This window comes from Podarcis muralis, chromosome 1 (assembly GCF_964188315.1).
Source record: "Podarcis muralis chromosome 1, rPodMur119.hap1.1, whole genome shotgun sequence".
Classification (NCBI taxonomy): Eukaryota; Metazoa; Chordata; class Lepidosauria; order Squamata; family Lacertidae; genus Podarcis; species Podarcis muralis.
The window spans coordinates 136,141,480-136,159,587 of NC_135655.1; the positions used below are offsets into that span (position 1 = coordinate 136,141,480).

General features: G+C 48.8%; 1 protein-coding gene across 1 annotated transcript in view; it reads right to left on the bottom strand.

Moving 5' to 3' along the window:
• CPS1 (carbamoyl-phosphate synthase 1) overlaps positions 1–18,108 on the bottom strand; it is a 161,802-nt gene that overhangs the window by 6,196 nt on the left and 137,498 nt on the right. Inside the window, exon 34 of the mRNA XM_028704780.2 lies at positions 4,434–4,532. Within this exon, the coding sequence (XP_028560613.2) occupies positions 4,434–4,532 (99 nt within the window). The remainder of the gene's footprint in view (positions 1–4,433; positions 4,533–18,108) is intronic.

Sequence of the window (18,108 nt, forward strand, 5' to 3'; positions counted from 1 at the left end):
TACAAGCTTGCTTATTTACAGCAAGCTATCAGGGTTCAGTTTTGAAATGGATTTTCTCATTTCTTTCAAAATGTTTTTCACACTGTTACATAATTAGCCTTTAAAAACAGACACACGTCCTCAGATGATTTTTAATTTTTTATGGACCAATGCCAGTTCAATTCAAGCTAAAAGTAGCAGAGAATATCTCCCCTGATGCATTGGTTAAGAATTTTATTAGATTCAGAATACAAAGCAATTTTTGAGCTAGGATGAATGTGGGATCAGGTAGGCCTGAACGGTTCTCTAAATAGTTCTGACGCAAGAAAGTCCTGATTCTACACTCAGAATAAATCTACACAGATTAGCCAGTAACTGCCTACATGCACATTGAACGAATCTGTTTTCAAATCATTTAAATGTTTTTGGCGAGTCTTAAGGGCTGAACTATGTGGTACACAAGCAACAAATGTTTGGGTCTCCCAATTTAATTTTCTTCTTTTAAAAGCAGCTGTTGGAGCCCCAGATTGGATCAGAGCCGTGGCACAGAAGGAGGGAGAGGGGGCTGACCCATTTCTTCTGCGCTTCAGTCCCCAATGCAAATTCCCCCGCAGGGCTGCTAGCTATGGAGAAGAAAACATGCCGATATGGCTCTGAAGAAGTGGTTTGGAAAGAGGCACACCACAAAGACTCTAGAGCACAAAGTGTACCTGCCACATCCCATAATATATGGTTGCATTTTCATATTGACCTTTCAGCCTCTCTTCCACTTCCAGTGCTTGCATGAATGTTGAGATTCTTGCTTACATTTGCATTTCCCACCAATAAAAAAGAATAAAGGGACATTGGAAGGGCCCCAAACTTTTTTTTTTTTTTAAAGGAAAGAGGCCGTGGCACGGGGAGAAATACTGAGCCAAGCCCCATCCAACTCCTATGCCGCAGCTCTGACCCAAATTGGGGCTCCAACAGCTGCTTTCAGATAAAGAAATTTATGCTGGGAAAGGATTTATAATCAAGGCGTCTTCACCAGCCATTGTTTTTAATCTAGAAAGTTGTTTTCTGGGTGCCTAATTCTGCAACAGTATAATGGTGTTCACAGCTCTGGATCCTTCTCTTTAGCACTGGACTGAGGCTACCACTCTCAAATGCATAGTTCAACGTAAGGAAATTAAATAGGACATTTCCTTAGCATTTCAATCTATTCTGGCTTCCAGTCTTATGCAAACTATTCTGTTTATATCCCACCTTTCATTATAGAATTCTGGACAGTACATATGTACACACACACTCACTATATTATACCTACACTTCACAGCATGTCCCCAGCAAGTTGCACTCTCCTACCAGGCGTAATTCACTGCATGTAAATGATTGCTGGGTTTTAGTTGAGAAGTTGCTAAAAAAGGTAAGCTGGAGCAGGCTAGGTTTTGGGGAAAGTTTTTTGTAGTAATACTACAAAATGCTAGCAGCTACGGAATAACCTGTACAAGTGAACACCGGCCAGCTATTCTAAAAACCCATCACAATGGAAGGACAGTTCCTGGGAAACACATAGCAGGATGGTGCCCGTCATGTGCTCAGAGCATGCATGCTGGAGGGAGGGGACAGGAGCAGTTGCTCAGTTCCATGTGTGAGCAGTTCACAGGTAGGATTGCATAGTCATCGTGAATGTTAACATGTTAAGTGTATTTAAGGACCAGGTGCTTAGTCTGCGCTGCTCTTCCCTCCAGAGGAACGCAGGAGTCCAAAGGCCACTGTGAACATCCCACCACTCAGGGAAGAGAGACAGCACTAAGACCAAGTGCCCTCGTGAATTCACACACACTCAGAATATGCACAGCCTCATGCAGGAGATTGCCAAGAAATTGGTCTCTGATATCTGGACCTAAAAATAAAGCACTCCTTGAATGCTCTCAGCATTTTGTGATGCTCAGCATTTCTGCACCGCAGCTGTAAGACAGATGCACTTCTTCCCACAAGCATTACTAAATAGCCCAATCAGGAAAGGGAATTAAAAGAGCCATTCATCTAATGTTGTTTAATAGAAAGTGCAAGGTTCCAGCCAAAAATCACTTCATTAGCATTGTCGGTCTCTTTCCCCCACCCCAACCTCAAAACCATCAAAATGGAACCATCAGAACCTTCTGGTGCAAATCAGCATCATTATTGTCATTTTATGAGACATACTGATGCCCCTGACCACTCCGGTTCAATAATTCAAGGGCACTATTTGTATTGAATGCAACTGAATTTGCAAGCATATTGGGAAGTGGGGAGGGGCAGCCTGGTGGGTTTGCCCTGAGTAAGCATTTGCAGAAGCCACCACTGTGCCTGACCCAGCAAAGGAAGACCTGGGGAGCGTTTCCCACCCAGGCTGCTCTTGAGGAGGGGGCTCTCGGAGGGTTCACTTGGCCTGGGCTAAGTTGTTTTCCAACACTGGCACCTTGGGGTGAAGGGCTGGAAATAAATAAATCACCACAAGATTTACAACAGCTGAACTACTGCTCTTTGGGATGTGTTCAAGAAGGAGACTGAGAGGGGAGCAAGGAAACAGCATGGATTTAGCAGAGGCCAATAACAGGGCTGAACAAGCTGTTCCATACTATTCCTGCCATCAACGTGGCCGCAGTAACAGGAGTAGGCTATGCCAGACAAGGTAGACACCCTGAGGCAGCTTCCTTTATCCACCTCCATCAAGGTAGCTTCTGATGAGTCAATGAGACTCCCTATTCCACGCCCGTCCACCCGCCTAATGCATCAGGCAATTCACAGTGGGAGCCCATTGGTACCTCTCATCCTGGCATTTGCACACCCTCCCCATGCCCAATAAGCCAATCTAAAATAGCCTCAGAGGAAGAAAAGTGCCACAGATCTGTTTAGTCCCTTCACAGCCCTTGAGAGCAGGCAGTGTCTAAAAGTCTTCTCAAAGGGACATAGAGCTTCAGTAATCAGAACCTTTTGTTCTGCTTATACTGTTCCATGTCTTAGTGGTGTTGTAGCTTTCCATTCATTCAGCCTTTATTGGCACAATGGGTGTTGTAGCTGATAGGGTGCTTGGTCTTCTGCCAGCTAATAAGGTGCTCTGTTTCTTGTAAATTCTACTGAACATCCCATTTCCCTTCTAAATTATGCCTGGGTTATTTTACCTTAAGAAGAAACAGTTTGCATCTTTATTCAAATTGGATTTCCTCCCTTTTCTTGAGGTTTCCAGGCCCACAGACACATACAAACACCCCTGTCACTGAGCAATTAATCCAAGAGGGAAAGATGCATGAAAAAGAAAATCAGCGAGTTAATAAATGAAGTTGACACTTTATTTCCACTTCCCATGACCTGGTGACTCTTTAAGACCTACAGTTTCAGCACAGAAAACATATGCAGTGCTCATTAATCACTAGCCAGGGATTTTCCAAAAGGGCATGCAGTTTGACTGAGCATCTACTTACAGGTCAAGTATTGCACCTTCACAATGATTTATATACTGCTATCTTATTGGGATAGCATCATCTGCTCAGCAGAGCACACTACAACATATGGCACAGCCCTACAGTTTGTAGGGCTATGAATATCTACCCCACTCTAAAGTGCTAAACAGCGAAGAACAGAGACACAAAGCCAGAACTATTTTTGCCCCAAGAACATACCCGTTTGTAATCAAAGCTGGCAGTAGAATTCATTTTCCATGTGTAATAGTAGCTTAGTAGTGTCAATTCTCTTCAAGGCACCCCCCGCTGCCATGACAGTATTGCCTCCCCCCCCCCCCCCCCCAGCATGGCAATTCTTGTCTAAGACCTGCTTTCTGAGGTTGAAACTGGTGGGCCCAATTCCCACACACGGTCTCAACATCTGTAATAATCATTCACAGCCTGGAAAGTCGGTATTGTTTTTAATTATTTTCTTATTGACTTTATGCAGGGCGTAAGCTTATTACAAGCACAGCGGGGGAATTGCAAAAGGCCATCAATTGTTTTTTTATGAGACCCCAAGCATTTTCTAATCTCAGATGTAGTGACTGATCATTTGGGGAACAGACACACAGGCCTTGTGGAGATTTATGAACGTATCATACTTCTGTGTCTCCTCCTTGTAATTACCCAGAGGCAGTTAAGGAGCATTGCAGGAGGAGGGGGTGGCGGGGAGGGAAGTCTCCTTGAATTTATTTCTTTATTTTTGGTTGGGCTCCTTTTATTGTCCTGAAATGAAGGCCTGATTTAGAACTTCAAATGCAGCAAAGGAGTGAACTCAACGTAGCGCTATGCCAAGATCCACCAGGACAAGCATTGGGGCAGGAGAGGTGGGGAGAGCAAGCGCAAGTCCCTTGGCAGGGCTTCCATGTCCATTTGAATCGTGCAACCTGAATTTTCCAGCATGTAGCTGAACTCCACCAGAAAATAGCCACAGTCTAGAAATGACATTGGAGAGCTCCCATGCCTTTTCTGCAGTATCAAACTCACCTGGATTCCAAGCAGAATTCCCTTCTGTGGCAGCTTAAACCCAGTAGACAGCATCGCTTTAAGGAAGGCAGAATGGATATTCTCCCCAAAGCAGGCCACCTAGACAGTGGAAAGGTTAGAGGGGAGGAAGGAAAGTGAAAAGAGGATTCCTGCTGGATTACGGACAAAATGAGTATCCATTTGAAGAAAAGGGAAGAAATGTTCTTCTCCTAGGAATCCTAGCCTCCCCTCCTTCAACAGTTCTTCCTCTCTTTGTCAGGAGCCAGCAGGGAAATGGCAGATCAGCACAGACAAATCTTATATTTTAATTAAGCAATAATGAAGGAATAAGCAATGCTTTACTCTCAAATAGCACACCATGGAGCAACATAAATGGATCCTGCTATGAATTATGTGGATGCCAAACACAGCTTCTGGTTCACACAGTATGCATGTGTTCTGCAAAATGTTCATAATACTTAATGCTTAAATAACAGCAAGGGTTATAAACGCTACCCTGGGCCCATCAATGAATGCTACAGCTTGCAGTGGAAACGCACAGTTGCTTAGCATGAGTTTCTAGGCATTTCCTGAGGATTTGTGAAACCAGAGTATTTAAGTACACAGATTTTGACTGGAACACAGCACACAGCAAGGAACATCTGGATACTATATAGTTTTGCAGGCCATTTCCTAGAGGTTGATAAAACATGGTGTCAGGGGTTCAGGGAGAGAGGCACAGATGAGGGAGGAGACTGAGAGCGAGGGGGAAGAATCCAGGAACGAGGAGGAGGAGGATGACAATGACTTGAGGGCTTCCATGAGTCTCTCAAGTGAATCGGAGGATTCCCAAAAGGGGGCGTCCCTGGTCAGGCCAAGGGGAGCCACAGTGTGATGGCCTGGGATTCCGAGTCTGAGAGCGATCCGGAGGAATCCCAGCCGGCACAGGAGTCCCCGCCTCCAGGGCCGGCTGAACTGGGGCAAGGCCTAGATGCTGAAGAGCCTGCACCTGTGGCAGTGCATCAGGAGCTGGCCCCAGGTGAAGTCCTTCTGGCCCCAGAGGGGCTTGATGACTCAGTGGCCACAGGTGAGCCTCCTCCAGGGCCCAGTAACCCTTCGGCCTCTCCTGATCTGCAGAGGCTTAGGGCAGAGAGGCGAAGGGAACTGGTTGCCCCCAGGAGGAGTGCTCGCCTTAAGGCCAGAGGAGGCGGGGCTCCTGGGGGTCGGGACCGCCCCTGACCTTAGAAGAGGATAAAAGCCCAGTCAGCCCGGCCCCAGGTTGCGGGAGCAACGTCATTGTTGGCTTCGGACCTTCCTGTGTTCCTGATCCCTGCTCGGCCTCCTGTTCCTGACTATCCGGTACTCCTGTTCCCTGCTCGGCCTCCTGTTCCCGTCCATCCGGTGTTCCTGTTACCTGCTCAGCCTTCTGTTCCAGCGTTCCTGTTCCCCGCCCGGCTCTCTGCATCGGACCTCGCCCCTCTTCGTGTGGACTCTGCTACACCCACGGTGCCTTACCCCCGGGACCAGCACAGTTTGCTCCCGCCACACCCGCACTCCCTCTTTGTTGGGGTGCGTTCGGGAAGAGTCAGAGGCCATGGCCGACCAAGCGGCTAGACTGTTGGCAATAGCCCAGGAGAACCAGGCCTTGACGCACACCGTGCAGCAGCTCAGTAACGCGGTTACGGCACTACAGCAGCGTTTGGACGCCCTACCGGCTCCTGGGGCCGACGCCCCGGCTTCTGGCAAGTACCCAGTGGCCTTGCCTGAGAAATTTGATGGGGCCCCGGCCAGCTTTCCCATGTTCCTTGCCCAGGCCAAGCTGTATATTCAGGGGCGCGCCCGGAACTTTCTCGACGACCGCACCAAGGTGCATTTTTTGATTAGTTTGTTAAAGGACCAGGCGGCCAAGTGGGCGTTGCCGCTGCTCAGGCAAGACTCCCCCTTGCTGGCAGACTACGGGGGGTTTTGCAATCTGTTGGAGGCCGCGTTCGGCAACCCTCAGAAGGGGAGTCAAGCCAACCGGGCGATTCGGCGGTTGAGACAGGGCAAGTCCACGGTGGCCGCATACACCACAGAATTCCGGCTGCTGGCACAGGACTTGACCTGGAACGACTCTGCTCTTCGGGACCAGTATCTCGAGGGGCTTTCAGATGAGATACTGGACCAGCTGGCCACAATGGAACGCCCCACCACGCTAGACACCCTTATTCAACGGAGTCTACAGATAGACGATCGGCTAGAGGACCGGCGTCAGGCTCGGGGCCGCCGGCACCTCCAGTTCTCGGCCCCAGTGTCTACCAGCAGCCCCACAGGCCCAGCTGAGTCATTGGAGGAACCTATGCAGCTTGAGGCAGTGCGGCCACGCCTCTCCCCCGCAGAGAAGTCGCGGCGTTGGGAGGGGAACCTATGTCTCTATTGTGGCGGAAGCGGACACTATGCACGGTCCTGTCCTGAGAAACGCCAGCCGCAGGGAAACCGCCAAACCCCAGTAGCTGATGGCCCTGGCTACCTGGGGTCCCAAACAGCACAGAATGGGGCCGCACCAATTGAATTACAACACCTTATGGTTCCGGTACATCTATACCCTCCAGGAGGGCCATGGATTCTTACCCATGCTCTGGTGGATTCAGGGGCAACCCGCTCTTATATGGACGCTGCTTTTGCTGCCCAGCATCGGGTGCCACTTCGGAACAAGCCAGAACCGGTACAGGTGGAGGCAATCGACGGACGGCCCCTGCGTTCGGGTGCCGTCACTCAGGAGACCCAGCCCCTGGTCCTGTGCCTCCAGCAGCACCGTGAGATGCGAACTCTGGATATTGCCTCCATGCCCCGGTTCCCCCTGGTGCTTGGGATGGACTGGCTGGAGGCTCACAATGTGCAGATTGACTGGGTCAAACGGACTGTACACTTCCCAGACCCCAGTTCTCCTGCTGAGACTGAGATGCTAGCAGCTGCGCCCACTGAGGAGGCTGCTGCAACGCTCCCCGCTGAGTACCGGGACTATCACGACGTGTTCGAGGAACGGGGGGCAGACCAGCTGCCGCCGCATCGGTCCTTTGACTGCGGCATAGACCTCCAGCCCGGAGCGCCTCTACCGGTGAGTCGCTTATACTCGTTAACAGAGCCAGAGCGCGAGGCTTTGCAGGACTTCTTGCGCAAGAACCTGGAGCGTGGGTTCATTAGACCTTCTACCTCGCCCACTGCTGCGCCAGTGCTTTTTGTTAAAAAGAAATGTGGGGAGCTCCGCCTTTGCCATGATTACCGGGCCCTGAACAAAATTACCATCCCGGACCGGTACCCCTTGCCCCTTATTTCGGAGTTACTGGAGCGGGTGCAAGGGGCGCAGGTGTTCACCAAGTTAGACCTCCGGGGAGCCTACAATTTGATTCGGATCCGCGCCGGGGATGAGTGGAAGACAGCATTCGGGACCCGGTACGGACAGTTCGAATACCTGGTTATGCCCTTTGGTTTGTGCAACGCGCCTGCTGTGTTCCAACGGTACATCAACCACGTGTTCCAGGACTTGCTAGACAAGTACGTGGTGGTGTACTTGGATGACATTCTGGTTTACTCCCGTGACCTGGCGTGCCACGAGGGCCATGTCCGGACCGTGCTGCAGCGCTTGCGCGAGCATCGTCTGTATGCAAAGCTCAGCAAGTGCGAGTTTCATCAGCAGTCAGTGGACTTCCTGGGTCACCGACTCTCACCAGGTGGGGTGCAGATGGATCCTGGGAAGGTGGCAGCGGTTCGAGAATGGGCGGCACCTCGGAACCGCAAGGACCTACAGCGTTTCCTGGGGTTCGCCAACTATTACCGGACCTTCATTGCGGATTATGCTCACCGCACCACCCCGTTGACCCGGCTACTGCGCCCCAAGACGCCGTTTTCCTGGGACAAGGAGGCGGAGGAGGCATTTCAAGGGTTGAAGGCCTGTTTCCAGAGAGCGCCAATCTTGCAACATCCGGATCCTTCTCGACCCTTTGTGGTAGAGACTGACGCCTCCAGTACGGCTCTCGGTGCCGTCTTGTCTCAGCAGCACGGACCGGAAGCGCCACTCTTACCCTGCGCCTTCTATTCCCACCAGCTCCTTCCAGCGGAGCGTAACTATACCGTGTGGGAGCGGGAACTACTGGCCATCAAGGTGGCCTTTGAGGTTTGGCGCCACCACCTGGAAGGAGCAAGACACCCGGTGGAGGTAAGAACTGACCACCGGAACCTGGAATACCTCCAGACCACCCGCAAGCTAAACCAAAGGCAGATCCGGTGGGCGTTGTTCTTCTCCCGGTTCCAGTTCCGGATCCGCTACATCCCTAGCTCTCAAAACCAGAAGGCGGATGCCCTGTCCCGGAAACCTGAAGACAACGCAGACACGGTTCAGCAAGCAGCACCCACCACGATCCTACCACCAGCTGCATTCCTGGCCACCCAGGAGGTTGAGCCACTGCAGGCTCGGGTGCGGGAACAGCAGCGGGTCGACGCTTGGGCCCAGGAACAACTCCGGGAACTGGCCGAAGGATCATGCCCTCAGTATCCAGGGCTGGTCTCGCATCAGGGCCTTCTGCTGCACCACGGGCGCCTGTACATCCCACCAGGGCCGCTGCGGGCTGAGGTTCTCCGGATGACCCATGATGCTCCAGCGGCGGGGCACTTTGGGCGGTATCGGACCACCCATCTGGTAAGCCGTGAGTTTTGGTGGCCCCGTTTGAAGGCTGACGTGGCTCGCTACGTCGCTGGTTGTGACGTCTGCAGGCGGGCCAAGGGGCCTACCGGGCGACCCCCCGGCCTTCTACAGCCGTTGCCGGTTCCACCACGTCCTTGGCACACAGTTTCTCTGGACTTTGTAGTGGAGTTACCCCCGTCTCGTGGCTGCACCTGCCTTCTAGTTTTCTCCGACCACTTCACAAAGATGGTGCACTGTGCCCCCTGCCCATCCGTACCCTCAGCTAAGGAAACCGCGCAGCTGTACCTTCAGCATGTCTTCCGCCTGCATGGCCTACCTGAGCGTGTAGTGTCCGACCGCGGCGTTCAGTTCACGTCCCGGTTTTGGCGTGCTTTGCACCAGGCCCTCGGAACAGAGGTCTGTCTCTCATCTGCTTACCACCCACAGACTGATGGCCAGACGGAACGGGCGAACGCGGTGCTGGAACAGTACCTCCGGTGTTACTGCAGCTACCAGCAGGACGACTGGGTCGACCACCTAGCATTGGCGGAGTTCGCTTATAACAACGCGGTGAATGCGTCCACCCAGCAGACCCCGTTCCAGGCCAGTTATGGCTTTCATCCACGGTTGTTTCCGGATGTGCTGCCGGCATCTGCGGTCCCTGCAGTGACGGAGTGGCTTCAGGAGCTCCAGTCCCAGCAACAGCTGTTGATGGAGCAGCTGCGCCAGGCCAAGGAGGCGTACAAGGTCCAGGCTGACCGCCACCGCCAGGTGGGGCCGGAACTTCACGTCGGTGACCTGGTATGGCTTTCCACTCGCCACCTCCACCCTTCTCGACCTTCGCGGAAGCTGGACGCCCGGTTCACCGGCCCGTTCCCGATCGTGAACCAGGTCTCGCCTGTGGCATTCCGTCTCCGGTTGCCAGCAAACCTGAAGGTTCACCCGGTATTCCACAGGTCCCTGCTGAGTCCGGTGGCCCCACCCGACGAGTTCCACCCGGACCGTCCCCGACCGCAGCCAGTTTTGGTGCAGGGAGAGCCTGAGTACGAGGTGGAACGCATTCTGGACTCCCGATACCGCAGGGGAAGGCTGCAGTATCTCATTGACTGGAAGGGGTATGGGCCAGAGGACCGTTCCTGGGAACCAGCAGTCAACGTCCATGCGCCTGCCTGCATCCGAGAGTTTCATGCGGCGTACCCCAGCAAGCCGGGTCCGGACCCTCAAGTGAGGGGGGGGCCTGGGAGGGGGGATGGTGTGATGGCCTGGGATTCCGAGTCTGAGAGCGATCCGGAGGAATCCCAGCCGGCACAGGAGTCCCCGCCTCCAGGGCCGGCTGAACTGGGGCAAGGCCTAGATGCTGAAGAGCCTGCACCTGTGGCAGTGCATCAGGAGCTGGCCCCAGGTGAAGTCCTTCTGGCCCCAGAGGGGCTTGATGACTCAGTGGCCACAGGTGAGCCTCCTCCAGGGCCCAGTAACCCTTCGGCCTCTCCTGATCTGCAGAGGCTTAGGGCAGAGAGGCGAAGGGAACTGGTTGCCCCCAGGAGGAGTGCTCGCCTTAAGGCCAGAGGAGGCGGGGCTCCTGGGGGTCGGGACCGCCCCTGACCTTAGAAGAGGATAAAAGCCCAGTCAGCCCGGCCCCAGGTTGCGGGAGCAACGTCATTGTTGGCTTCGGACCTTCCTGTGTTCCTGATCCCTGCTCGGCCTCCTGTTCCTGACTATCCGGTACTCCTGTTCCCTGCTCGGCCTCCTGTTCCCGTCCATCCGGTGTTCCTGTTACCTGCTCAGCCTTCTGTTCCAGCGTTCCTGTTCCCCGCCCGGCTCTCTGCATCGGACCTCGCCCCTCTTCGTGTGGACTCTGCTACACCCACGGTGCCTTACCCCCGGGACCAGCACACACAGGGGGGACTCGTCAGGAGCAGGGGAGCAGCAGGGAAACCCCGAGTGGGAGTGGGAGATCGGGGCAGGCTTCCTAGCCGGAACGGAGTGAAGAGGGTGGAGTTCCCAGTGTGACAGGCGGAGCAGAGCAGGAAGCAGAGAGGGGAAGGAGATCGGGGCAAGACGTCCTGCCGGAAGGGGCGGAGAGTAGTACAGAGAGTAGTATAACTGTCAAGAGGAAGGTCAGGGGTAGCGAACGCGCGCCAAGTTCAAATGTGGAGGCGTGCGGAAATGCGGAGAGTCCGGAGGAGGAGCCTGGTCCCAAAGCACGGAGGAGGGGGGAGCAGGCGTCTGGGGACTCAGCGTCAGAGGAAAGCAGGAGGGAAGGAACCCAGGGGGGCAGAAAGACCCTGCGGAAAAGGAAGGACAGGAAGAGGTGGACCAGCACAAGCCTCTTAAACTGGTGTAGAGGCGGGACTGATTCAGAGGGGACTTCAGCGGTCTAAGCGTAACAGACGTGGGGCTGCGCGCCTCGGCTGTGGAACAAACAATGTACTTCAATAAAGACCTTTGTAAATAAAGTGGACTTGGCGTTGGTCTCTTGTGAGCTGGGACCTGAGGCGGCCCTGACACATGGGATAAGGATTAGTCTGCCAGATTAAGGTAGCACAGGGCTGGTGCTAAGAACTAGGACCATACAGGTCCCAGAGGGCGGTGAATGTAGAAAGGATAGTTGCTGGACAAAACAAAGGTCGAGGGGTATGGCTTTTCCCTTCAAACCTGCACTGATGAAAGCACCAGCTGCTTACCAGGGAGCAACAAAAGGTAAAGCAGTCCCCTTTAAGGCCAGATTTTAATGTCTCAGAGACCTCCTAGGTGTCATCATGAGTAAGCATTTCTCCAACTTGTTTGGCATTTCTTCTCTGTTTGGCAACACTTCTATCCAGACGACTGCCTGCTTCCCTTCCTCGAGTGCTGCTCAGGACTTCCCAGCAGTGGGAGACTCAAGTCCTTTACAGGAGAGACATGTGGGCCCTCACAATGTCTCTGTCATGAGGTGTTCTGGCTGTGAGCCCTGGAAGACCTGCTCCCTGCCTTGCAGGCCTTTCCCCCCCTGGCCTGAGAAGGCGAGACTCCAGCTGCAAAAGCTGTGGCTGCTGAAAAGGCTTGAGGCAGCCCCAGAATTCTGGGTTCAGGGGGGGCACCTAACTGGCGACGAGGATGGGATCAATGGACATCAGAGCACAGCCAGACGCGGCCACCCTCTGAGCTGAGCTGAATCACGGAGCTGAAACACTGAGCATCACAGAGCAGAACCAATTCAGAGCTGACCCTTCTGGCTAGGGCACGGTGTTCCATCCATCGCCTCCATGTCGGCATCGGAACCATGGCTTCACTTGTGCCTCTACCGCCGTTTGCCCCAGCCTCTGAATCATGGGACTCCTACCTCGCTCGGTTCGACTGCTACCTCCAAGCAAATCAGCTGACAAGAGGGTCTGTAGAGCAGAAGCGGAGCCTCTTCCTCAGCCTTTGTGGTCCCGAAGTGTTTGCGATGGCCCCGAGCATCGATTGCGCCTCTAGCAGTCCAGGCAGAGCCGTGGGACACGATTCAAGAGAAGCTCCGTAACCACTACGCGCCAAAGCTGTCCAAGATTGCTGCCCGCCATGCGTTCTACCACCGGAACCAGGCAGAGGGGGAGTCAATTAACAACTACACCACTGCCCTCCGACAGGCTGCAATGCACTGCGAGTTCCGAGACTTAGACGATGCCCTGATGGATCGATTCATCTGCGGGGTCCGGGACATCCGTCTGCAACGGCATCTCCTCGCCAGGCCAGACATCACGCTGCAGAAAGCCATTGAGGAGGCCGTGGCCACAGAAGCTGCTGAACTCTCCACCCAGGAAATCCGCAAGGCCAGTAGCCCGTATTTAAAAGACTGTGTTCACTGGACAAACTGCACATGTAAAGCTGTATGGTGAATAGGGTCAATTAATATGCTTATGTGCCTTACTGAAACCAATAAGGGTATTGCTGTATGTAATGGAACCACTATGATTGTAACTAATGCCTTATCTCGGTGGGGAGGGGTGTTATGTATTGAAGTCCTCACCCTGCCCGCCAGGAGTATCGTGTAGATAGTTTTCACTCAGGTCCACATCAGTTACTTTATGCGGGAAACCCTGGGTTGTTGTTGCTACAATGCTGACAGCCGGCTGCCTATAAAAGCAGGCCGGCAGAGCTCTTTGCTGTTCAGTTCTGTTCCAGCTTACAAATAAAGAGCTGCTTTGGAGAAATTGCTGCGTCGTCTGCTATGTCTACCCACTATTCAACACCTATGGCCCCCAGTATTAGTATCAGTTTGGGGAGAGGCACAAAATGTGGGGTTTGTGGCACAAAATGAACGTAAAACTTTGGCATCTGTTTGAAGGGGATTGGACAAAGTTGGATTTTTGGGTGCCAGCTTGTAACCCCAGGCTGAGTATCAATTACTTAGTTTGGGGGGCAGCACAAAACACAAGCTTTGTGGCATAAACAGCACAAAACAAGGACACAACTTTGGCATTAGTTTGAGTGGAAAAAAGAATAATTTGGGACGCAAGCAAGGCCGTGATGCGAGGTTTCCTAATACAACAGAACTCCATAAAGAGGAAAAAGCAGAATGAGAGGAAAGAAAAAATCTTGGAAAAAATGAAAGAAGGCGAAAAGAAATTGAGGTCTAAACCAAAGTCTCATGAGATTTTGAGAGAAATAAAGCATTACCAGATGCAATACATGGAACTGATGAATCAAGAGATAGAATGGAAAATAAAGCAAATGAGACAAAAGACATTTGAATCAGCAGATAAATGTGGGAAACTTCTGTCATGGCAACTGAAAAAAGAGGCAAAAACTGAATACTGTGACAAGTTTAGAAATGGATGGAAAGATTTTCCACAAACCAAATGAGATAAGTAATTGTTTTAAAAGTTTCTTCAGGAAATTATATGCACAAGGGCCAGTTAACGAACAGGAAATAGAAGAATTTATTAAGAAATACGGACTACCAAAAATTTCAGAGCAAAGTAAAATGATTTTGAATGAGGAAATAACAGGACAAGAAATAGAGGGTGCCATCCAGAATATGCAACTGGGAAAATCTCCAGGACCAGATGGTCTGACCGCTAGATACTACAAAGCGTTGAAGGAATGGCTAGTACAACCACTGAAGGAAGTTTGCAACGAAATTTTGGAGGGAAAAAAGGCACCTGAATCGTGGAAAGAAGCTTTTATTTCACTTATACCGAAAACTGAGACTGAAAAGAACCAGGTCAAAAACTACCGCCCTATATCATTACTTAATGTGGATTACAAAATTTTTGCAGACATTTTGGCAAAAAGACTGAAGAGAGTGTTAGTAGGGGAGATTCATAAAGACCAAACTGGCTTTCTTCCAGGGAGATATATGTCAGATAATGTGAGGAACATTATAGATATTTTGGAACTGTTAGAAGTGAACATTAATAGGAAGGCCGTCTTAATTTTTGTGGACGCGGAGAAAGCCTTTGATAATATTTGTTGGAGCTTTATGAAGAAGAATCTCCAAGGGATGGGGGTAGGCCAAGGTTTTGAAAACGGTATAGGTGCAATATATTCTAAACAAAAAGCAAAGTTAATTGTAAATAATGTGGTTACGGAAGAAATACCTATAGAAAAAGGTACACGACAGGGATGCCCAATATCCCCTTTACTTTTTATATCAGTCTTGGAGGTTTTGTTAAACATGATCAGAGGGGACCAGTTGGTTAAAGGAGTCCAGGTCGGAGCCAGACATTACAAGTTAAGGGCATTTGCAGATGACCTAGTATTGACCTTGCAACAGCCAGATACTAGTACTAAAAGAGTATTAGAACTAATTGAGATATTTGGTCAAGTAGCAGGATTTAAACTGAACAAACAGAAAACGAAAGTGTTGGAGAAAAATCTAACATTGGCGGGAAAAGAGAAGTTTCAGAGTGAAACAGGTTTAGTGATAACGAAAAAGGTGAAGTACCTGGGGGTAAACCTAACATCCAAGAATGTGAACTTATTTAAGGACAATTATGATAAATGTTGGACAGAAGTAAAGAAAGATCTAGAAATATGGTCAAGGTTGAGACTCTCATTGTTAGGCCGAATTGCTGTTATCAAGATGAATGTATTGCCTAGAATGTTGTTCTTATTCCAGACGTTGCAGATCTTGGATAAAATGGACTGTTTCAAGAAGTGGCAGAAAGACATATCTAAATTTGTCTGGCAGGGCAAAAAGCCCAGAATAAAATTTAAGATTTTAACTGACGCAAAAGATAGAGGGGGGTTTATCCTGCAGGACTTAAGACTCTATTATGAATCGGCGGCTTTTTGCTGGCTGAAACACTGGCTGCTTCTTGAGAATACAGACATTTTGGATCTGGAAGGGTTTGATAATAGATTTGGCTGGCATGCATACATATGGTATGATAAAGTTAAAGTGCACAAAGGCTTCAAAAACCATATTGTTAGGAAAGCATTATATAATGTGTGGATGAGGTACAAAGACTTATTGGAAAGTAAAACTCCCAGGTGGTTGTCACCAATGGAAGCTAAAGAGGTGAAAAAACTCAAAATGGAGTCCAAATGGCCAAAATATTGTGAAATTATAGAGCAAGATGGTGAAAAAGTTAAATTACAGAGTTATGAGAAATTAAAGTCCAAAGTACGAGACTGGTTGCATTATCTTCAGATAAATGAGATATTTAAACAGGACAGGAAAATAGGCTTCCAGATGGAGAGGTCAAAATTAGAAACGGAACTGTTAGAACCCAATACTAAGAATCTGTCTAGAATGTATAATTTGCTGTTGAAATGGAATACACAGGATGAAACGGTGAAATCAGCTATGATTAAATGGGCACAAGATATTGGCCATGACATTATGTTTGCTGACTGGGAACAGTTATGGACCACCGGTGTTAAGTTTACGGCATGTAATGCCTTAAGAGAAAACATAATGAAAATGACTTACAGGTGGTACATGACCCCAGTCAAGCTTGCAAAAATTTACCATTCGCCCAATAATAAATGTTGGAAATGTAATGAGACTGAAGGTACTTTTTATCACCTTTGGTGGACCTGCCCAAAGATCAAAGCCTTTTGGGAAATGATCTATAATGAAATCAAGAAAGTCCTTAAGTGGACTTTCTCTAAAAAACCTGAGGCTTTTCTCCTGGGCATGGTCGGCCAATTGGTGCCAAGGAAGGATAGGACATTCTTTATGTATGCTACTACAGCAGCAAGAATTCTTCTGGCAAAGTATTGGAAGACACAAGAACTACCCACTCTGGAAGAATGGCAGACGAAGGTGATTGACTATATGGGACTGGCAGAGATGACCGGCAGAATCCGTGACCAGGGGAAAGAGACAGTGGAAGAAGACTGGAAGAAATTTAAAATATATCTTAAAAATTGTTGTAAAATTGAGGAGTGTTAAGATGTTAAGGAATTAAGAAATAGAGAATTGCAGCAGAAATTAATAAGTTAAAGAAAAAAGAATCTAATGAAAGTGATTGAAATAATTAATTAATTGAAGGAGTTGCTGAAGAAATGTAAAACAAGGATGCAGAAAAGGGGAGGTATGGGGAAGTCCGGGAAGTAAGGTGTATGAAAATAAGACTATGAAATTATACATGTTTATATGTTTGTATGTTTTTGTTTTGTGTATGATTTGTTTTTATTATGTGTTTGGAAAATCAATAAAAATTTATTTTTTTTAAAAAAAACTTTGGCATTAGTTTGGAGAGGATCCAAAATTTGGGGTTACACATCATCAAGCTTTAGGTCACCAAGCCTCAGCTGCCACAGCCATGAGCCACCATTGGCAGGACTGGCAGCAACAGCAGCAGACGAGTTCTAAGCTTATGATAATAATTGTACTCTTCTTAATTACACTGTTTTAAATGTGCCATTTCTATTTTTCTTAAGTAATGCTTTATTTTTGTAATGTTTTATATATATAGTGAGAGAGACAGTGTGTATGTGTGTTAATGTTGCTTCGTTAAGTATGCATTCTGAAGTTGACTGCCTTCATAACCTTTGTTTTGAAATCTTTAAGATAATACTTTAGTTTCCTGTTAATTATTTTGCTTTGAAGGTATGCTTTACATCTGACTTTCTTCTGGATTGTTTCATTTGATTTTTTTAAAACTCAAACCACTTTGAGTTTATTGAGTTTATATGAGTACAGAAATGGAATGAATAATAATAATAATAATAATAATAATAATAATAATAATAATAATATTTACAAATACAGATGCTGAAACAGTAGTACGGGGTAGAGCAGAAGCAACACAGGAAATACTAACTTCAGGATTTCAAACAAAGGAACAAACAGTGGAGCAAAGGCTTCTCCTAAGGAATGATGTTTGCAAACATGCTTGCCAGTTTCCCCCTCGTATGCACATTCGCTTTCTCTCCCAGGCTCCACCAAGGCAAAATAATTCCACCTTGGACAGGACTTCAATTCAAAGTGATAAAAATGAGCTTAATGGCCCATTAGTAAACCATTAATCTGTCACTCACTATCAGCTAGTAGGGTATGCAAAACCCCAAAGAGGCAGATCAACATGGATGTAACAATATTATGAGCCTGAATATAATTAACCCTAACAATTGCATTCTCTTCTACCCATCATTCTAGATAGCACATCTAGATAGATGTGCACATGGGGAAGGGAAACATCATCTCAAAAGTATTAGGGTTCTTTTACTGGCAATCATATCAGCGGTTGGAAATTCAAATTTAAATCAAAATTTATTCCACATACTTTGCTATATAGTGGCAGCATAGTCACATGGACAGTAAGTTCTGTGTGTATTTAAAATGCATTTGGAGAATAAGTGGCTGTTTTACCATTAGAGTTATGACCCTCCATTCACTGGTAAGAAAGACCTTCTCTACTCGTCTGTTTTATGGCAATTGTGAATATGGATCTTTCAAAGTCATAAAAGTTAATAATCTCTCATTTATGACTAAAATATTCTCTCTCTCCATCTAACATGCAGAAAACTAATCCTCACCCCTTGGCTAAACTACTGTTCTTTTTTTGTTTCTCAAGATGTCAACTCCTTTCAGAAAGTTAGAAGGACAATCAGACTATTTCA